We start from the raw sequence: 23,389 nt of genomic DNA, 5'->3' as shown, positions 1-23,389 counted from the left end.
ATTGAATTTTCAAAAAGATCAAATGTTTTCATAAAGATCCAATTTCTTAAAGGATCTAAATTTTTATAGTCATGTGGGACTGTAAACTACATCGTTACTACCATTGTTTATACTGCCGTAAAGAAATCACTGATGTACAAAGTGTGAAGAATAAAGAAGTGATTCTAGTATTTCAAGACTATATTGCTTGAGGACAAGCAACACTCAAGTGTGGAAATATTTGATAATGCTAAAAACGAACATATATTTCATAGCATTATCCCTCAAGAAAGACAAGCTTTTAGTTGCAATTGTTCTATTTACAAGTGATATTCGTTTAAATAATAAAAGGTGAAGACAAAAGACAGATTCGTCGAATTGAAGACGCAAATGACCAAAAAGCTCAAAAGTACAAAATACAATCAAAGAAGTTCCAATTATTGATAAGAAACGTCTCAGAATTACAAGAGTACAAGATTCAAAATGCAAAGTACAAGATATTAAATTGTACGCAAGGACGTTCGAAAATCCGGAACCGGGACATGAGTCAACTCTCAACGCTCGACGCAACGGACTAAAAATTACAAGTCAACTATGCACATAAATATAATATAATATTTAAATAATTACTAAAATTATTTATATATTATATTTATTTATATAATCCGTCGACAAAAAAGAAAACAAGAACTTTGAGCTGTCACCGACGGCCATGCGATCGCATGGCCTGGAGGAAGAAATCCCATGCGATCGCATGGCCAACTTTTTCAGATCACAAGGCCTAAAAATTCGCGTGTTGGTTCAGTGTATCATCCATCCTATCTCTCTATCTTACAAACGTAATATATATATATATATATATATATATATATATATATTATAATTTTAATTTTAATTTTAATTTTAATTTTAATTCTAATAATAAGGGTATGTTAGCGAATGTTGTAAGGGTGTAAGTCGAAATTCTGTCCGTGTAACGCTACGCTATTTTTAATCATTGTAAGTTATGTTCAACCTTTTTAATTTAATGTCTCGTAGCTAAGTTATTATTATGCTTATTTAAAACGAAGTAATCATGATGTTGGGCTAATTACTAAAATTGGGTAATTGGGCTTTGTACCATAATTGGGGTTTGGACAAAAGAACGACACTTGTGGAAATTAGACTATGGGCTATTAATGGGCTTTATATTTGTTTAACTAAATGATAGTTTGTTAATTTTAATATAAAGATTTACAATTGGACGTCCCTATAAATAACCATATACACTCAATCGGACACGATGTGCGGGATATTTATATGTACGAATAATCGTTCATTTAACTGGACACGGGAATGGATTAATAGCCACTAGAATTATTAAAATAGGGGTGGAATTATGTACAAGGACACTTGGTGTAATTGTTAACAAAGTATTAAATCCTTGGATTACACGCAGTCGATATCCTGGTGTAATTATTAAACAAAGTAATAAAACCTTGTTACAGTTTAAGTCCCCAATTAGTTGGAATATTTAACTTCGGGTATAAGGATAATTTGACGAGGACACTCGCACTTTATATTTATGACTGATGGACTGTTATGGACAAAAACCTGACGGACATATTAAATAATCCAGGACAAAGGACAATTAACCCATGGGCATAAAACTAAAATCAACACGTCAAACATCATGATTACGGAAGTTTAAGTAAGCATAATTCTTTTATTTCATATTTAATTTCCTTTATTTTATATTTAATTGCACTTCTAATTATCGCACTTTATTTTATTGTTATTGTATTTAATTGCACTTTTAATTATCGTACTTTTTAATTATCTCACTTTTATTTATCGAAATTTCATTATCGTTATTTATTTTACGCTTTAAATTAAGTCTTTTAATTATTTAATATTTTACATTTTGTTTTAACTGCGACTAAAGTTTTAAAAATCGACAAACCGGTCATTAAACGGTAAAAACCCCTCTTTATAATAATAATATTACTTATATATATATATATATTTGTATTTTTATAAATTAATCTAATATAGCGTTAAGCTTTGTTTAAAGATTTTTTTTCCCTGTAGAACGAACAGACTTACTAAAAACTACACTACTGTACGATTAGGTACACTGCCTATAAGTGTTGTAGTAAGGTTTAAGTATATCCATTCTATAAATAAATAAATATCTTGTGTAAAATTGTATCGCATTTAATAGTATTTCCTTGTAAAATTTAATAGTATTTTATACCCCTTAGCTTTGACATCAAAAATCTCGTGGTCAAGGAACTTAAACTATTTTCTGATAAATGTTTTTAGATACTATACAACGTTAATTAAAACTGTGGTTTACGAACAAATGAGATAAAACTTGACATGGTATTGTCTACGAATATTTGAAACTTGACATGGTATTGTCTACAAATGATTGAAACTTGACATGGTAGTATCAACAAACTTTTGAAATAGGACACGGAATTGTCTACAAACTTTTAACATTGAACCTTGGTGGTCTTCCACTAATAATCGTTTTCGAAATGTATTTCTTAAAACATACTGTATTGTTTACCTAAAACCTGTAGATTCACTCAACATTGTTGTTGATCCGTTTTACGTGTTTTATTCTCAGGTATTAATTGCTTCCGCTGTAGAATATTGCTGTTACGTATAAGTCAAGCCAAGCACTGGGACCAGAGTTAACATTCCGTTAAAGGGATTTTTGACGGGGTGTTACAGGTAGCATCCTGGGATTGGGCCAGAACTCCATCGGGTAGAACAAACAGTGAGTTTCTAAATTTGCTTGATCTGCTAGACGGTTATAAATTTTCATCCTCTTCCCTTGATCAATGGAATTGGCTGCTAAATTCATCGGGCATCTTCCGTACCTCTGATCTAGTCCAGCTTTTAAACAGAAAAATTCTCCCTTCGGATTCGAGCACCAAAACAATGAGAAACAACATGTTGCCACAAAAGATCGGCATCTTTATTTGGCGCGCAAGATTAAATAGATTACCGGTTCTTTCAGAGCTAGATAAACGCAGTATTGATCTAAACTCGGTCATATGTCTTATATGTAGCAACAACATAGAAACGGTAGAACATATTCTGTTGCAATGCTCTTTTGCAAAGGAGATTTGGTCCTGTGTCCTTCGTTGGTGGAATCCTTCTCAAGTCCCGATGTCTAGCTTTGATATGATGTTCAAAGGTTTCTCCAACCCGAATGCTCCATCAAACTGCTCCAAACTTTGGCAAGCGGTAGAATGGGTTACCGTATATTTGATTTGGCAAAATAGAAACAAAATGACTTTCAAAAAGATAAAAGGGAGTGGTCCTAACATGCTAAATGAAATACAAATCAAGACCTTCGAATGGATCTCCAAGCGTGCTAGAAAACCGAACTTATTTTGGTCCTAGTGGCTCTTAAACCCATCTACATTCGACGATCATGGTTGTTGCAAGTGATGTCTTCTATGTTGTAATCTCCTTTTTTTAGTTCTTTTGTTGTATTTTGTAAATTTTCTTCTAGGCATTGATCTTATATGCCCTGTACTTTTGTTTTTTCTATTTAATATATTATTGCTTTGCCTTTCAAAAATAATAATAATAATATAATAATAATAATAATAATAATAATAATAATAGCGAGCTCTCTTTGAAGAGGGTTCTCATGTTTAGTTCCTATATCAAGTGTTCTCATGAACCAGAGTATTACGCCCAGAAACTTCGATACTACTTAAGCCCCCTGTCAGAATCGCTTTCTTTATCAACTATAGCATGAAAGAGAGATTGGTACCTGTATAGTCATGTACTTTTCAGAAAGCATCTACTGTACGAGTTACAAAACACGTTAGCCATTCATATTATCGAGTGATTTGAGATTATCATATTCTCAGAGATTAATCAAGCTTGGGAGAAGATAGAGTCGTATCATTACTCAATTGAATTTGTGCCCACAAGGTGTTTGTTAAAAGTCCCCTATGAGTTTTTTCTTGACTTCATGGTTATAATTTTATTGGTGTATGGGGATTTTGTCTCTGTCATTTTAGCTATGCACTACAACTAAAGGTTGTGTGCAGTTATGTCGCATGCCACAGTGAAGTTTCATTGTCCCTTTGTGGGTCTTAGTGGCTGTCAAAATGGGAGTGGAAATGGGCTTGTTAGAAGTTCTCTTATCAAGCATCTTAGTGATCGTCATTGTGGTATCGATGCGCGGGATATCACTCGACATTCTCTTACTTCTAATTTGGGTGTTTATACTGAGGCTGATGTTACTTTTAGGCGTATGGGGATTTGGTTATGTGGTGTTTGCTACAAAACACACACGGTACGTGCTAAGTGCCGTCATGGTAGGGGCCCGGATGTGCCGCCCCCCGATGAGGGAAATGGTGTTGTTCGTTTTGTGCTTCATAATTTTTCCAAGCCACTAGCTCCCTCTTCTCCTGCTCGACTTTGTATTGAGGATGGTTCGGTGCGTGATCATAACGATGGTTTTGACGTGGCTCTCCTGGATCAGTTGTTCTCTAAGGGGTTTCGCACGGTTAAGTCTATCCCTCCCAAGTGTCGTTTGGGGTTTTCTCGGGTTTTGAAAGGTGCTCTTGATAAGGTGATCTTTAAGCCTGATGACATTTCTAGTTGGGTCTCTTTGTTGGTGTTACCCCTTTGTATCCTTAAAACCTTTCGGCCACGGAGTAGTCGTGAGTCTAGGTCTTCGATAAAGCGTCGGCATCAGGAAGAGAATATTTCCCGTGCTATTTGCTCTTGGGGGACAGCGGGTGGGAGTTTACAGCTTGTGAGGGAGTATTTGGCAGAGGATTCTCCTATGTTGTCAGTGGTTGATGATGAGGTCCTTGATTTGGAAGAGCGTAATATTAAGCAGTGTCGTAGGAAGATTTGTGATGGCCATTACACCGCTGCAGCTCGTGTTCTTTCTTCATCAGGCGTTGCTCCTTATAATGACGCCACACTGGCGGACTTGCTGTCTAAGCACCCTTCTTCTATCGCTCCATCCTTGCCTGATATGACGGTTGATCACCTTCACCTCGTTACGACTTCTGCTGTTGTTTTGGGCCAGATTAAAAGTTTTCCTCGGGGCACTTCATGTGGTAGGGATGGTTTACGTGCACAACACCTTATGGATTGCTTGAGTGGTGCTGCTGTGGCAGTCTCGGATGAGTTGGTTGGCTCTATTACCGGAGTCGTTAATCTCTTTCTAGCTGGAAGGTGCCCTATGGAATTAGGAGAGTATATTGCTAGTGCTCCCCTCACACCGCTTGTCAAGCCCGGCGGTGGTCTTCGTCCTATAGCTGTGGGTACTGTTTGGCGACGTCTTGTTTCGAAGGTTGGCGCTGCTATGGTTGGCCAGTCTTTGGGAAGTTACTTCGATGGTCTTCAGTTTGGTGTTGGTGTTTCTTTAGGTGGTGAGGCTATTCTTCATGCTGTGAATCGGCTGATTGAGGATCGTGGCTCTGATGTTGGCCTCTCTATGTTATTAGTTGATTTTCAAAATGCCTTCAATCTAGTTGATCGTACGGTCATGTTACGTGAAGTTCTCCGCCTTTGTCCGAGCCTTTCTCGGTGGGTTGAATTTTGCTACTCTAATCCAGCCAGATTGTATTATGGGAACCACACATTATGGTCTTCTCAGGGGGTGCAACAGGGTGATCCCCTTGGTCCGCTGCTTTTTGCTTTGGTCCTACAACCCTTGGTTTCTAAAATCAGAGATAATTTTGAGGTTTGTCTTCAGGCGTGGTATTTGGATGATGGTACTATTATTGGGGACACTTTGGTGGTGGGGAAGGTTTTGCATTTGATTATGGAGGATGGGCCTCGTTTTGGGCTGCATCTCAACGTTGAAAAAACAGAAATTTTCTGGCCTACGGAGGACCCTCGCAGCAGGCAAGTAGGTGTCTTTCCTCCTAATATTGCTCGGCCTTTAAATGGTGTTAAGTTGCTTGGGGCCCCCGTAAGTTTCGATCCTGGTTTTAGTAGTGAACTGGTGATGCAAAGGGTGACCAAGTCCATTGCGCTTATGGATAAGGTTGCTAAGCTTGATGATCCTCAGTGTGAGTTGTTGTTGCTTAGGGCATGTACGGGAGTTTCTAAACTCTACTTTTCCTTGCGTACTTGTCCTCCTAGTATATTTGAGGCGGCTCAACGCGCTTTCGATGGAGCCCTTCGATCTTCCTTGGAGCGTATTGTTACTGCTTCAGGGTCTGGGTTTGGTGATTGGCAGTGGCGGCTTGCCACCTTGCCATTTGCATTTGGAGGGCTTGGTGTTTATTCTGCGGGAGATATTCGTCATTATGCTTTTCTGGCTTCTCGATTACAGTCTGCTGGATTGCAGACCAAGCTACTACGTCATGCGAGTATTGTTGGTCTTGGTCGTGCTTTTGAAGATGCATTGGGTCTGTTTAATAAAACAGTTGGGTTTGATATTTTAGGTAATCCGAGTGAGGTCGCTGCCCCAATACTCATGAAGAAATTGGCAGATGTTTATTTCACAAAGGTTACCGCTTCTGCAGAATCCACTTTTTCGTTATCTCCCCGACAATCGGCCTTATGGAAATCGCAGCAGGGTGATCACACCTCTGCTTGGCTAAGGGCAGTCCCTATTTTGGGGTTGGGTCAGACGATGAACGCAAAGACTTACCGATGTGTGTTGTGCTACCGGTTGGGTGTTCCATTGTTCTCTATCTCGACGGCATGCTCTGCCTGTTCAAGGGTTTTTACTGGGGATATTTTCGGGGATCACGCGGTGTCTTGTGCTGGTATAGTGGGTATTAAGCATCGACATAATGTTGTTCGGGATTCCCTTGTTGATGTTTGTTATCGATCTGGGATTTCAGCGAGAAAGGAGGTTGACATTGGGTTGTCTGGAGGGAACGACAGGGCCCTCAGACCTGCAGATGTGTTACTTTATTCCTGGGATTGTGGTTGCGATGTTTGTGTTGACTTGACAGGGTCTTCTCCTTTGACACAGTCTGGGCTTTCTGACTTTGTCCCTGGACGTGCTGTGGTTGATGCGGCTCGTCGGAAGCGGGTCAAGTACGAATCTAGCTGTCAGACGATTGGTTATGGTTTCATTCCTTTCTCATTTTCTTCCCTTGGGGAATTAGAAAAGGATGCTGTTTCTTTGCTAAAGCGGGTTCAGAAGAGTTCGATGGCGCAAGATATTGGTGCCGGTGCTGCTGCTCATATTTTTACTAGGATAGGTTTTGCTATTGCTAGAGGTGTGGGAGCCCAGATTGTTTCTAGGCTCCCCACTAATTTTTTGTAAGTTTTAATACTTTTAAGTTTATTATTATTATTATAATAATAATAATAATAATAATAATAATAATAATAATAATAATAATAATAATATAAAATAAAAATAAAAATAAAAATAAAAATGTGTGTGTTATAAAAGTAATAATTGGATGATAATTTTATTATTATTATAGATATTGCATAGTATATTTTTTTGAGTATAAATAGGTGTGTTGAGTTAGAGTTTATGGGATGTATTTTTTGGTTAACAAAAACACTCTCTCTCTCTAGATTCCAAATGCCACCAAACTCTCATTGTACATTTTTCTATAAATAAAAAACCAATTACTCATACCTTTTGTTTAACCTTTGTTTTCTCCGTTTTACAGTATCTCTATCTCTATATACCTTCTACAGTCAAGAACCACTAAAGGTAGTTATAAGCCTACTGAATTATAACACGTTATCAGCACGAAAAGCTTAGTGTAATTAAAAGATATCTCAAACGATCACGAATCATTAATCAAGGTATGAAATTATTAATAATTTTCAGACTCGAATATATCAAATTTTGGACTACTAACATTTATATTTATGTTATTTAAGTTATATATGGTCGGTTATACCACCTGAATTATATTTCTGTAATCTAACTTTTACTAACTTCATTAACATTTATATTTATGTTATTTAAGTTATATATGGTCGGTTATACCACCTGAATTATATTTCTGTAATCTAACTTTTACTAACTTCACTAACATTTATATTTATGTTATTTAAGTTATATATGGTCGGTTATACCACCTGAATTATATTTCTGTAATCTAACTTTTACTAACTTAACTAACATTTATATTTATGTTATTTAAGTTATATATGGTCGGTTATACCACCTGAATTATATTTTCTGTAATCTAACTCTTATTAACTTCACTAACATTTATATTTATGTTAATAAGACCTCATGATTGTACGCAACACGTCATTTGACAACACGGTACTTTATGTACGCAACACGTCATTTGACAACACGGTACCATGGGTCGAGATTAATTCCGATCAATACGAATACGACGGGGGTCTTTATATGTTATCTAACATTTATGATTACTTATGCAATTAATCATTATTTATTTCATGCATACTAATGTTTATTCTTAAATTTATAATTTTAAAAGTTAAAATAAAAAAATTGTTTGTATTTTTATTAAAAGTAAATCTTAAAAGTTAAAATAAGAAAAAGTAGTTTGTACTTTTATTAAAAGTAAATCTTAAAAGTTAAAATACAAAAAGTAGTTTGTATTTTTATTAAAAGTATAAATCTTAAAAGTTAAAATAAGAAAAAGTAGTTTGTATTTTTATTAAAAGTAAATCTTAAAAGATAAAATAAGAAAAAGTAGTTTGTATTTTTATTAAAAGTAAATCTTAAAAGTTAAAATAAGAAAAAAATCTTGTCCTTTATATTACTCATACGCGTTTTGATATAGTGACTTTATTCGTTAACGTCAACTAATGACGTTACAACGGTCATATATACATAACGGTTGTTAACGTCAACTGACGACGTTACAACAACTATATTTTTCAAATATAAAATAAACATCTCCGTTTTCACATTTTCACAAATCAATCTTTATTTTTCAGATTACTACTCTCAAAAGGTTTTTGTAAAAATGATTCACACAAGGATGATTTTTCCTATTGTATTGGTCATATTAACTATCATCATTGTTGCTAATATACCACCGGGTGAACCTATATTCTATCCTGCCCTTGTGGTTTTATTATTTGTAATCATACCATTATTCTGTTGTTTGCTACTTATGAATTTAAAATGATTCTAATTTCATTTTATTATTTGTCTATGAATAGAAGTTGATTATGATTATAATTTATGTTATTCATCTTTTTGATAATAGAAAATGCCGAATTTGAAAAGGCTTAAATTTGCTCATTTAGAACAAGTGGGAACAACTACTTAACATGGGTTATGAATGTAGAAAAACATCTCGAATCAAACGGTATTTTAGAAACCCTGAATGAAAATAACAATTATTCCGAACAAGAGAAAGCAATAGTAAGTATTTTTCTTAGCAAACATATTGACGAGTCCTTAGAATCTACATATTATATGATCGAAAATCCAAGTGTATTATGGAAAATACTCAAAGATAGATACGTTAATAATTATCAAAATAATAATAATAATAATAATAATAACGGTGATCCATGAAAGAATAAAATTAAAGATATTAGTAGACGCTCTTATAAGAATTCCGGAGATTCTTATTAATGATCTGGTAACGTGGATCATCAGTCTAGTATTTCTTGAATACATGAACATCTTGTTTAGCTCTACAAATAAGTCCCAAAAGAAAAGAAAACGAGAGTGAATCTGTTGACAAATCTTGATTAAATTAACCCTGAGCTACCTTGAGACTTGAATGGTTTGAATTTTCTAAGATGCCTAGTTTTTTTTTATGTATCACTCATAAATAAATGGTTTTAGACCATAACGCATATGTTTTATTAAGTGTTATCTTTTATGTACTTCAGATTATAACTTGTTTGCAGGTAATATAATTTGATTATCTTGCTGAAATATAATTCATTATTTGCTTATCTTATTTGAAGTTTTAGTATGAATCCTGCAGAAATACAACATCAATTAAATGGTAAAGACCTATGTATTGCAGATAGTAGTAACATACACACTATGATCAAATCTAAGAAATATTTCATTGATTTAAATCAAATGAAGGAATTATAAATACTATACCAGCTCTTGCAAACTTGATATAAGAAACGAAAAAGGCAAAATTTCATATTACCAAATGGTACGAATTTTTTGGTAAACAATGTCTTGTTTTCTCCCAAATCAAAGAGAAATTTGTTAAGTTTCTCTGATATATATCATAGTGGATATGATTATCAGTCAATGATAATCGAAAATGAGAAATATCTATGTAGCACCGAAAAGCACATAGGATTAAAAGCGCATATGATAAAAAGCGCATATGATGAAAAGCGCAGCGCATATGATTAAAAGCGCATATGATAAAAAGCGCATATGATGAAAAGCGCATCGCATATAATTAAAAGCGCATATAATGAAAAGTGCATATGACGAAAAGCGCAGCACATATGATTAAAAGCGCATATGGTGAAAATGATATATGACGAAAAGCACATATGGTGATTAATGAAAATCACATATGGTGATTAATGAAAAGCACATATAGTGATTAATGAAAAGCACATATAGTGATTAACAAAAAACACATATGGTGATTAATGAAAATCACATATGGTGATTAATGAAAACCACATTGAGAAAGAATCACCAATATTTCTTGAAAGAATTCAAGGGAATATATATGGACCAATTCATCCATCATGTGGACCATTTTGATATTTCATGATTCTAATAGACGCATCTAGCGGATGGTCTCATATTTGTATGTTATCAAGCCGTAATATGGCATTTGCAAAGTTTCTTGCACAAATTATTAAATTGAGAACACATTATTCTGATTACACCATTAAAAGGATGGGACTTGATAATGCTGGTGAGTTAACATCTCAAGCATTTAATGATCATTATATATCTACAGGGATTGTTGTTGAACATCCAGTTGCTCATGTGCATACACAAAATTGGTTTAGCTGAATCAATAGATAAACGCTTACAGCTAATAACTAGACAATTGATAATGAGTACAAATCTCTCAATATTTATATGTGGACATGTAAATTTACATGCTGCGACATTAATTCGCATTATACCATGTGGAAGTCGTAAATATTTTCACTTAATACTTGATTTTGGCCAAGAGCCAAATATTTTCTACCTTAAAACATTGGTTGTGCAGTGTATGTTCCAATTGTATCACCACAACACAATAAAATGGTTCTTCAAAGAAAGATGATAATATATTTTGGATATAAAACATCTTCAATCATAAGATATATTGAACCCATGATGGGTGATGTTTTTACAGCACGTTTTGCTGATTGTCATTTTAATAAAACATTGTTCCCTAGATTAGGGGGAGAAATAAAAATAAAAAATAAAATGATGCTTCATGATGTGAACATCAATTAAGGTATATTGAACTCGCACAAAAGAATGTGAAACGAAAGTTCAAAAATAATGCATATGCAAGAACTTGCAAATTAATTACTTTATGCATTTACAGATATAAAAAAGTGACTAAATCATATATACCAGCGATAAATGCTCCAGCTCGAACTGAAATTCCAAAAGCTGGCAATAATGTCACTGTTGAGTCTTTGCCACGCATCAAACGTGGAAGATCAGTTGGTTCCGAAGATAAAAATCCTCGAAAAGAAAATCAGCTGATAATGAGGTAAGAGAAAGTGTTCAAGAAGAACCACAAATCAATATTCCTTCTGCAGAGGATATTGATAAATGTAAATACATAAATTGCAATAAATTATGCAATATTATGGAACCGAAATGAAATAAAAAATCTTGATGAGATATTTTCATATAATGTTACAATGACATCATGAATAAAGATGATGATCTGGAACCAAAATCTGTCATTGAATATCAAAATAGACATGATTGAGCTCAACAGAAAGGAGCAATACGAGCTGAAATAGAATCACTCAATAAAAGAAAAGTTTTCGGATCAATCGTTATCACTTTTAAAGATGTGAAACGTATGGGATATAAATGAATTTTTATCCGAAAAAGAAATGTGCAAATGAAGATACAAGGCAAAACTAGACTTGTAACTCAAGGTTTCCCACAAAGACCAGAAATGAATTATGAGGAAAACTTATCCTTATGTAATGGATACAATTACTTATTAGATACTTAATCAACCTGGTAGTTACTTAAATGCATCTCATGGATGTTGTTACTACTTATCTATATGGATCACTTGATAGTGATATATATGAATATACCTGAAGGGTTTAAGGTATCAGAAACATCTAACGCAAAACCTAAAGAAATGTATTCCATTGAATCACAAAGATTTTTATATAGGTTGATACAATAGTATAACGGATTAAATGACTACTTGATAAAAAAAAGGTATAAATATAAACTTATTTTGCACGTATGTTTTTTAAAAACAATGTTCGGATATGAGATCGTAGTTGTTTATGTCAATGTTCTTAACATCATATGAACAAATAAAGAGATCTATGAAATCATTCAACTTTTAAAGAATTATTTTGAAATGAAAGATCTTGAAAAAACCAAGTATTACCTTGGATTGCAAATTGAGCATATGCCTAATGGTTTACTTGTACATCAAACAACTTATACCGAAAAGATTTTAAAACATTTTTTTTTTTAAAGACAAACTCATTGTTGTTAGATATCTCAATATTGACACTGATCTATTTCATCCCTGCGAAGATCATGAAAATTTTAACAGATCGGAAGTTCTATATTTTAGTGCAATTGAGGTTCTTATGTATCTTATAGATTATACAAGATCTGACATTTCTTTTGCAGTTAATTTGTTGACAAGGTTCAGCTCAGCCCCTACCAAAAGACATTGGAATGGGATCAAACACATATTTCGATACCTTCGAGGAACTACTGATTTAGGATTATTTTATTCTAACGAATCAAAACAAGATTTGGTTGGTTATGCAGATGCAGGTTATTTATCTGATCCACATAAAGCTAAATCTCAAAATGGATATGTATTCCTAAATGGAGGTACCGCAATATCATGGCGTTCTCAAAAACAAACACTTGTTGCAACATCATCAAATCATGCCGAAGTAATTGCATTACATGAAGCCAGTCGGGAATGTTTTTGGTTGAGATCAATGACACAACTCATTACTGATTCTTGTGGACTAGAACGCAATAAAAGTTCAACAACTATCTATGAAGATAATGTAGCTTGCATAACACAGATGAAAGAAGGGTATATCAAAAGTGACCGAACAAAACACATACCCCCTAGATTCTTCTCATACACTCAAAATCTCATTAAGGACAACCAGATTGAAATGAGATATGTTCAGTCCAGCAAAAACTCTGCTGACCTTTTCACCAAAGCACTTCCAACTGCTATTTTCAGAACACACGTTCATAATATTGGCATGAGGCATGTTCAGAAGATGTAACAACTCAGGCGTTGCCTACTTGAGAGGGAGTCAACTCTATGCTGCACTCTTTTTCCCTTAGCTAAAGTTTTATCCCAAAGGGTTTTCTTTAGCAAGGTTTTTAACGAGGCAGTACTAGTTATTCACTAATAAAATTATCATCCAAGGGGGAGTGTTATAAAAGTAATAATTGAATGATAATTTTATTATTATTATAGATATTGCATAATATATTTTTTTGAGTATAAATAGGTGTGTTGAGTTAGAGTTAATGGGATGTATTTTTTGGTTAACAAAAACACTCTCTCTCTCTAGATTCCAAATGCCACCAAACTCTCATTGTACATTTTTCTATAAATAAAAAACCAATTACTTATACCTTTTGTTTAACCTTTGTTTTCTCCGTTTTACAGTATCTCTATCTCTATATACCTTCTACAGTCAAGAACCACTAAAGGTAGTTATAAACCTACTGAATTATAACAGTGTGCATGTTTTGAAGTTTGAAATCGCTTACTACTATACCATTTTCACCTTTTTCGTCTCCACTTCAATTTTCAATTCATTTGCCGCCCCCCTAATTCACCCTCTCTCCTCAACTTCTCCGGCGACACTACCGGCGACGGCGATCTTCACCGGGAAATCGATTTCTCGTTTTCCTCAAAATTCGTTTCTAATTACTCCGTACTTCGTATCACAACTTCATTTCCCTTTCAGGTATTAATTTCATCATTATTACTAGTATTTATATTAACTTCTTTATATTGTAATAATCGCTTAGAATCTTAATCTTTATTTTCATGCTAAATTACTTGAGAAATTATTTCATATGCTCAAAAATATCCGCTTTAAAAGGAAAAAAATGGTTAGTCACAAATTTTGGGGTTAAGTCAATTGATGGTACACCAGATTTGATTTTTTGATTTTTATTTTTTATTTTTGTTACAATTCAAATTTCTAGCGCTTTTCACTTTTTGGTTGGATTACGTTGTTGTTCTAGAAGTAATTATTACTCCGTATTATCTATTAATAAAAATAAAAACTATACTATATAATTTAATATTAATTGTATATAAAGAAAACATGTATTAGGGGTGGTATATATTGTATTAATTGATGGTTTATCACCTAATTAAAACGTTGAATATGTTGTATATTCTTTTGTAGGGTCCGTACTTTTTGTTTATGGACATGATATTGACCTGAACAACCATTTAAGTTAATGTTCCGTTGTATATTTGTTAGGTATATAAATATTATACTTTTATTACACCATATATAGATATATTTATAAATATAAATATAAATATTTATAAATTTGTAAAGTAATTTTTTTACAAGTGTGGTCTAACTTCCTGCTAACCTGATTTTTTTTTTGTCTATGTCTTGCAAGTATACTGTTATCAACCACTTTCAATAAAGTTTGGCTATCTGAAATTTTATGCTACATAGGTACTTGTAAGTTGTATCATTCTTTGTTTCCAAGCTTTCGAATTTGATACACAGATTGTTGTTATTTGGTTTCGGTCTGTGATTTTAATGTTTTCTGTGTTTATAGGTGTGTTTGTTATTAATGGAGAATTATGAAATACTTGAACAAATTGGGAAAGGTTCATTTGCTTCTGCTTTGCTTGTGAGACATAAACATGAAAACAAAAGGTGAGATTTTTAATTTATTGGTCTCATAATTTGGATCACAAAGTAGTTTTTTTGGTAATGTATGGTATTAATTATGGTTTTCAAAATTATAGGTATGTATTGAAGAAGATTCGACTTGCCCGTCAGTCTGAGAGGACCCGTCAATCTGCTCTTCTGGAGGTTGCTATATTAATTTCCGTATACTGATTTTTTCATTTCAAATTTTATGGGAATATGCTTTTAAGTTGATTCAAATATTAACCATGTTTAGATGTCTTATGTTAATTGATTATTGTCAATTTGCTGTTAATTTGATGTCATGTTAACGTAACAACGGAGTTAAAGGTCAACATTTTGGAAAACATCTTGTAATGATTGACCTTTAGTAATTAGAGTAATTACGTATACAAAGCTTATATTTATGTTGGTTTGTCGTATACAGATGGAACTTATATCTAATGTGCAAAATCCATTTATAGTCGAATATAAAGATTCATGGGTTGAAAAGGTTTGTTCTTTGCAGAGTTGTGTCACTTGGTTTTTGTACGTTTATTTGTGTGTTAATTAATGCGTACTATTTCTTTTGTTCAGGGTTGCTATGTATGCATTGTTATAGCGTATTGTGAAGGAGGAGACATGTAAGTACTATTATCCATAACCATCACACTTATTTTGTAATTGTTCGTTCACCAAACTGTTGTAGTTATAACATTTGTTCATATAGGGCGGAAACAATTAAAAAGGCCAACGGTGTTCATTTCTCAGAAGAGGTTTTGATTTGATTCTTCATTCATCTATGTTATTGTTTTACTCCTTTTCAACTTTACGTCACCTACATTACATTTATGTTTTCATTTTCTGTTTGTATTTGCAGAAACTGTGCAAATGGCTCGTTCAACTACTGGTGGCACTTGATTATTTGCATGTTAATCATATCATTCATCGTGATGTCAAGGTTAGGGGAGCCGAACTTTACAATATATTATATACTCCCTCCGTCCCAATTCTATTGTCCCCAGACAAAAAAAAAAAAACACAGTTTAAAACATATATTTATTATTACACTGTACTTTCAAGTTTTACCCCATACTTTTTATCTATCCCTTTGTCTTACATATATATTTTAAGGGTGTAAAGGAACTTTATCTCTTTATTCTTATCTATTTATGGAAATGGACAATTAATTTGAGATATCCCAAAATATAAAATTGGACAATAGATTTGGGACGGAGGGAGTATTGAGATGCCATTATTATTTAATGTTTCTGTCTTAATATGATGATTATTTTTTGGCTCAATTCAGTGTTCAAATATATTCCTGACAAGAGATAAGGATATTCGGCTTGGTAATTACTGAACATTCTCTATCTTAACTTTGAAACCGTATGTTTTATTTCAGGCTAAGTTTCTTTTTTTCCTTTCAGGTGATTTTGGTCTTGCCAAAATGTTGACTTCTGATGACCTTGCATCCTCGGTAACTAAAATTGATTCCATAGTTGATTATTTGGATCTTATCGAATTTAAATTTAGTCAATGATCGAATATTAATCTTATGATGCTTCATTATCAGGTTGTTGGAACTCCTAGTTACATGTGCCCCGAACTTCTTGCTGATATACCTTATGGCTGTAAATCTGACATATGGTCATTAGGTACTTTCTAAAACCTTTAATTCATGTTTTCGCTTATAAAAATTTATTTATTTATTTATTTATATTTTTCTGTTAAGATTTCTTTGACCTTTTAGTGGAATTTTACATATAACTTTTGCAGGATGCTGTATGTACGAAATGGCGGCTTTCAAGAATGCATTCAAAGCTTTTGTAAGTTATTTATTTGCATTACATAACTCGCTTATTGTCTCTCTATTACCAAACATGTGCATATTTTAGTGTGATGCTTACGTACTTGATATATATTTTTATCTGTCTTTAACATGCCACTTTGTGAAGTAATTAATTTCCTAATTTGAAATTTTGTTTTGAGCAGGACATGCAATCTTTGATCAACAAAATAAATAAATCGATAGTATCTCCACTTCCAACCATGTATTCTGGTGCATTGTGAGTTTTTTAATGGCATTTTCTTTAAACTAATGTCTTTTCACTCCTTTTTCATATATTATTTAATTTAATTTAATTTTATATTTTCTGTTTCTAGCCGAGGGCTTATTAAGAGTATGCTGCGTAAAAACCCGGAAATGAGACCAAGTGTAAGTACATATCCTTTTGTTTTAACCTAATTTTGTGATTTGTGATTGAATCTTTATATATATGGGATTTAATTGCAGGCTGCTGAATTGCTGAAGCATTCACATCTTCAACCATATCTGCTTAAACTCTATCTTAACTCTAACAGGCCTAGACGCAATACACTTCCAGGCCGATGGTCACATTACAATTACGAAAAGAAAACAACTTTCATCGAACCCGAACCTCGAACTGTTCATCTTCACAACGAAAAAAGGCCATCTTTTAGCAGTGACCGGGCTTTAAACCCTAGTATTTCTGAACACGATTACTATTCTTTAGGCTCTCAAAGTTCTGCCAGAAAACTTTCTATTGGTAGTATTGAAGAATACATACACACCGAAAAACTAGTCGCTTCAAAGATATCAAATGCTGTTAGAACTCCAAAATCAACTCCTAAAAAACCTTCGGCTACTACTCCCAGAACGCAACCAATCAGAAACAGTTCAGATCGTGATCTGGTATGTCTTTTGTCAATAGTAATATGCAATTTCTATGAAAATTGTATAATGGGAAATAGGATCGTAGACTGGTTGGATAATGGGTCAAAATGGGTATACATTTGGAGATTTGGTAAATATTAAATGGGTCTGGTTGACCCAAAAACGCTTTTTGTCCAAAATTTTTACCGCCGTGATCCGTGAGCAGGTACAATACTTTACCCGTGCCCCTGCCCGCGGGTAAGATTTCATGGTTTTACCCGCCCATCATGCAGAGCATACTCGCGGGTCACGGATTTTTCTCGCCCATTGCCATCCCTACTTTTGACTTAAGGTAGAAGGTTTTTCCTGTTCGGGCTACCTGGGAGGGCGAGTAATCCGACCCCATACTCTAATGTACGCATCCCAACAGGATTACTCGCTGGCTGTTTCCAACCCTTCCCTGGCCACCACTAAATATTCGTCCCAGATGGAATTCTTTTTGATCAATTTCCCTATTTTTAATTTGACCCACTTGACCCTTATTAGTGATACACAAGTTAATAGGTCGAAATTGTTGTCATTAACATTATTTCTTTTCGTGTTGAAGCTTTCAATAAGAGAGACTCCAGCTAGCGCATCGTCACATACATCTCGCAGAACATCATTTCCCTTACAAGTAAGGGACAAAAAACCACACGTGGCTTTCGAGTCTCCGAATGTTTCGGTCAACGCACCACACATAGACAAAATGAGCGTGTTTCCTTTAACCAGCGACCCACAAGAACCTTTAATCCGACGAGTTCATAAAGCTTCTTCAACGTCAGCTCAGTGTTCCTCCCCTACGTCTCGAAACACCATCTTAGACCGATCAGTAACAACAGACATGTATACAGTCAAGACAATTGACACAATCCAAAACCACCAAGTGTCTATTAGTGGGGCCCAGTCCACACACAACAGGAGCGATGACACGTCATCAGATTCAAGGGGACAGACACGTAGGTTTGACACGTCATCATATCAACAACGGGCTGAAGCATTAGAAGGGTTGTTGGAGTTCAGTGCACAGTTGATGCAACAACAACGGATAGAAGAGTTAGCAGTTTTGTTGAAACCTTTCGGGCCTGAAAAGGTGTCGCCTAGAGAAACTGCTATTTGGTTGTCTAAAAGCTTTAAAGGAACCGCAACCGAAAGTGGAACTAGTGTTGCTCGGAAGTCGTAGTTTGTTTTTTTGTTTTTGAGTTTTTTTTTTTTTTAAAAATTTTTAGTGTCTGTTTAGAGTTGTGTTGACCCAAATTCGAGTAAACTTGGTCATATGAACTGCTTGTTCATGGAGCCTAAGGTCAAACTACTTAACACATAATGACAGTGTTGAATGAGTCAATTTGAGCTGTGATTTGCTGTTAAAGAATTGGTTGAACAAGTATAAAGTTGTTCATGTTTATATTTCAAACTATACTTGTAAATTGCTCTATTTCAAGACCCAAGTAGTTTTTTTTCCGGCCAAATAACGAGAACTTATATAAAACAGAAAACGTTTTTGAAAAGAAAACGAATTCAACAAGTAGAAAAGAGGACTCTAGTGAGGCTCGTACCTAGAAAGCCCAACAATGTAATAACCTGCTTTGTAATTATATATACTCCGTATGAGGTTTGATTTTTTTTTTTTTTTTGATAAAAGAGATGATTATGTAAACCACAGTACTTTTCAAGTTTATAACTGCAGACAAAAAATAATGTGGTACTGAACTCTCATAAATTCACTTGGGTCATTCAAATCAACAACTTTAGACACTCTAAACTTACTCTACGTAAATTCACTCTCAGTTACGAACTCCCATAAAATTTCGATTACCTCGTTGAGAATTTATCATTTAGATATTACTTGCTCAATATTTAGATATTAATACTTACTTCTAAGTAGATCTATCTTCCGATTGTTTTGCTCACATGTGAATACAGATTCCGATCAAGTTTGCACAATTGTCGGAGATTAAATAATCGATCCAACTCTTTTCCCCTAATTTTGCACTCGAACTTAATATCCTTGATACTAGGTTCGATCATGCTGTAACGTCATGGGGAGGTTATATTAAGATTGTGGGTGTTCATACTGGTAATGTTGTGAGATTTGAAAAGTCACAACCAAAAGCAAACAAACAAAAATACTTACTAGGCACCACCATTTTATGTTCTCGTTCCTGAACTCAAATCCTTCACACCTCCACAAGGCCCCCAATGAGGTTGCCTCCACAACGCCCCAATGGGGACGCCAACTGCAAAGATTGTAATATTGTCGTGGGCAAAATATTAACCGCAAGTGGTTTAAACATCAAGTAGATAAGTTTATTAATTGAAGATTAAAAAAAAAAAAATATGAATAAAGATATAGAATGGACAACCAAGGAGGTATAGTTGATCCTAGATTAATTATGTTGATTCACGTAACGGTTGTGTTGCCATCACAAGATAACTCGGTAGTTGAGGGCCTGAGTTCTTTGCAAGAAGTCTCAGATTTGAATCCTGTCTAGGACGAATATTTCGTGATGGTCAGGGAAGGGTTGGAAACAGTCAGGGTGTGTAATCTTGCTGGGCTGCTTACATCACAGTATGGGATCGATTTACTCGCCCTTCCGGGTAGCCCAAACAAGAAAAACCTTCTATACTTTTAGGTTAATTCTAAATATGATCTGTATCACGGGTTAGCAACTCCGTCTACAAACTGACCACTGTTTGATCCCTGTAAATCTTTTTTCTTGAATTTCTTTTTATATAAAAAACGTCACCCGTGTTTGTGTGGAGGCTGCAGGGGCGATGGTAGCTGAACGGGAGCAACTTACTGCCCCTGTTAGTACTGCAGTTAAATGTCAAGTCCCAGGGTGATATATCAACTCTCACTGCTCATGCAGCAACTGGTACACACTAAACTATTGCATTATAATTACTCTGGATTATATTTTTATTTCCAATGGAGCAAACGGGTAAAACATAAATGGGTCACCTCGTCAAACGGATCAAAAGTCATCGAGGTGTTTCGGTGACTATGAAACATTTTAATCAAGTATGAGACTGTTATCTAACAAATGAGTAATAAAAGAACGTTTGATCTGTTATTTATATAATAATTCACTTTTTGAATCACTGTGTGATGCAATCAATAATGTGGATTTTTTAGCCTTGATGGTAACTGTACGACATGTTTATTGTGTTTCTAGCTCTACGTGGTGCAGCGATTATGAAGGCAACGGCGTTATGGTTGACGTGTAATCGAAGGCGTGTTTTGGTGGATTCACTACTATCGGCACCGATATTTAGCATGAGATTGGCGTGTGGTTTCAGCCAGTTTCCACCGTCAATGGCACTGATCTTATAAGCATCTGTTTTGAATGCCAAACTTAGCTTTGTAACCTAATTCCTGTAACATAATGCTAGCTAACAATACAAAATGGTTTGATGGTGTTGTTCTTTCGTTCTCAAGTCCTAGAACACCTTCCATGACACTAGCTACAACCCGTTCGTGTGATAATGAGTCGATGTGCATTGACGGAATATTGATGCAAGCACATGATAAAAATGATATGAGGTAACACAATCACATAATCACACAAGCTTATAACATATTTAATTTCACTTCATTACTAAATATTACATGGCCAGTATGAAAATCACTATCTATATATTATGGATTTCTACCAGCAACAATAGAATTAAATTTAGCCCATCTTGACACAAAATAAATAATCAACCATACAACAATAATAAATGCAGAGTGTAGAATAGTAAAGATGAGGTATATTCAAAGATGCGATGGCAAAGTTTGTTGAGAGGAAAATTCATGTACCAATGAAGTATGAACAGATGGTGAAGACAGTGTTTATTTTAAGCGTCAGCAGCTCGCAATATAGTAAGCAACGAAATAAAAAGATTGATGATATCCAAGTATAGAGCGACAGCAGCCCATATGTACTCGTCGTAGGTGTATCGTTTAATTAGATTGTCAGTGTCATACACAATGTAGCCACAGAAGACAATTGCTGATAAACCCCCGTATACCATAACTGAAATCTTGCCCAGCGGAAAGAAAATCTGCAAAAAATATAATAAATGAGTTGAACACCAGAGCTCAAAATAAACCAGATATGCAATTTTGGCTAATTTACTTATAAATGGATCAAACCAGGTTATGTTTTATCTTGATGCATAAAAAGATAAACCTTTAAAAACTAGAATCAGAACCTTTAAATCTTATTAGAAGAGCTAGAATATAATTATAATTGAAATAATATAATGTTTTAATCATATATGACAACCTATCTTGTATAGAAAATCTAAAAATTTGGATGAATGAGACAACTTGAGCGCCAGCAAACAAACCTGAATGAACGAAAAGACGACAAGCACCATAACAGCACCAAACAAAAAGGGTCCCAAGAAATTGAAGTCGTAGCCTCTCTTTGCAGCCCAGAATGTGAAGAGAGTGAGACTCACAACCACCACGGCTGTCAAAATAACTGCTTCCAATATGACTTTCCCTGCATAAATCCACTTGATCAAGATTCTAATTCACACCACAAACGAAGTATAATCATCCCCTTTTTTAGATACGTTATGTGCATTTACACTAACAAATAAGTAATCATGTATATAGAATTTAGCAAGCAAACACCTAATCATAATCTCTCCCTTTATGGATATCTGAGTGCAAAAAAGAACCTCATTGTAGAGATCAACATGAACCAAAAAAGGGGATCTAACCAAGGCCTAAGATGCAAGTCCTAAGATTTTATCAGAATACAAAATATATTAACTTGGTAATTAACTATCGGCTCAATGATCATTAAAACAAGAATTATGTTAATGTTAGTAACTATTGTTAGCCATCAAGATATAAAGACATTTTCTACTTACAACCATATAATAACCTATGACCATTAAGGGCACTTATATGTGCGTCTAAGATCAATTCTTCTGTTACAAATTAAACAAAATTATTCAACAATTAAACTTACCACTGGTAAATGCACATGTCAAACCAACTGCAAATGCAAGTGATACAGTAAATATCCCAAGCAGCACATAATTTACCGGATGTCGTTGATAATAATAAGACAACGGACACAAAGCTGTAAAACAAAACGAAACAAATCAATTAATAAAGAAAAAGTAAATAAATACAATAAAAACGACATCGTCTAAATTAGAATTACGTACTGATAAACGGGGTTATGATGAGAAGAATATAACAAGCGAAACCACCGTTGGTGGTGGTTAAAAAGGTGACGACAGGATGATACGTGATGACGAAAGCACTGACGGCAGCGGTGAGAAGTAATTGAACGGCGACGATGGAGTATATTTTACGAATAAATGACCACCGGAGCTCCGGTGACTCTGACATGATCGGATACAACGGTTCCGCTGAACCGGATTCGATGTCGGTTTTCAGAAACGGTTGTTGATTCCACATTTTGAAGAAAGTTGATTGCGAATCGAGATTGAATTGGGAAACTTAGGGTTCTGGATGTTGATATAATTTAAGCGATTTAGGACTTGACGAAGATATTGGCTTTAGGGAGTAATAATAATAATAATATCTTTTCATTATTTTGTACTCCATCCTCATTAATAGTTAACAGGAAAAAAAAAAAAAAAAAAAAAAAAAATTTAAGAAAATATTATAAAAAATACTCTATCCGTCCCAATTTAATAGTCCATAGACAAAAAACACATAGTTTAAGAAAAAGTGACTGTCATATGTACTTT

At 34.3% G+C, this 23,389-nt stretch overlaps 2 protein-coding genes across 5 annotated transcripts; one reads left to right on the top strand and one right to left on the bottom strand.

Annotated features, from left to right (window-relative positions):
* Nucleotides 1–13,871: 13,871 nt before the first annotated feature.
* Nucleotides 13,872–19,043, top strand: LOC139843302 (serine/threonine-protein kinase Nek2-like). Of its 4 annotated transcripts, none has more exons than XM_071833374.1 (15): nt 13,872–14,034; nt 14,876–14,976; nt 15,069–15,135; nt 15,398–15,463; nt 15,547–15,593; nt 15,659–15,725; nt 15,830–15,910; nt 16,259–16,301; nt 16,380–16,429; nt 16,526–16,607; nt 16,729–16,778; nt 16,945–17,018; nt 17,116–17,167; nt 17,246–17,665; nt 18,234–19,043. In XM_071833374.1, the coding sequence occupies exons 2-15, from the start codon at nt 14,891–14,893 to the stop codon at nt 18,846–18,848; spliced, it is 1,800 nt and encodes a 599-aa protein (XP_071689475.1). In that variant the 5' UTR covers nt 13,872–14,034; nt 14,876–14,890; the 3' UTR covers nt 18,849–19,043. The 4 variants fall into 4 exon arrangements, with proteins under 4 accessions (XP_071689475.1, XP_071689474.1, XP_071689477.1 ...); XM_071833373.1 differs by lacking the exon at nt 13,872–14,034 and adding an exon at nt 14,642–14,769; XM_071833376.1 differs by lacking the exon at nt 13,872–14,034 and adding an exon at nt 14,642–14,769 and having other exon boundaries at nt 15,680–15,725; nt 18,234–19,042.
* Nucleotides 19,044–21,231: 2,188 nt separating this feature from the next.
* LOC139843301 (protein LIFEGUARD 2-like) lies at nt 21,232–23,189 on the bottom strand. The gene is made up of 4 exons (XM_071833372.1): nt 22,838–23,189; nt 22,636–22,749; nt 22,001–22,158; nt 21,232–21,712 (listed from the first exon to the last, which is right to left on the bottom strand). Exons 1-4 carry the CDS (start codon nt 23,091–23,093, stop codon nt 21,506–21,508), a joined length of 735 nt encoding a protein of 244 aa, XP_071689473.1. The 5' UTR covers nt 23,094–23,189; the 3' UTR covers nt 21,232–21,505.
* Nucleotides 23,190–23,389: the final 200 nt, after the last annotated feature.

The sequence above is a fragment of the Rutidosis leptorrhynchoides genome, chromosome 4 (assembly GCF_046630445.1).
Source record: "Rutidosis leptorrhynchoides isolate AG116_Rl617_1_P2 chromosome 4, CSIRO_AGI_Rlap_v1, whole genome shotgun sequence".
NCBI classification, from domain to species: Eukaryota; Viridiplantae; Streptophyta; class Magnoliopsida; order Asterales; family Asteraceae; genus Rutidosis; species Rutidosis leptorrhynchoides.
The sequence above is the reverse complement of the archived record's forward strand: the minus strand, read 5'-3'. Positions and strand labels throughout refer to the sequence as shown.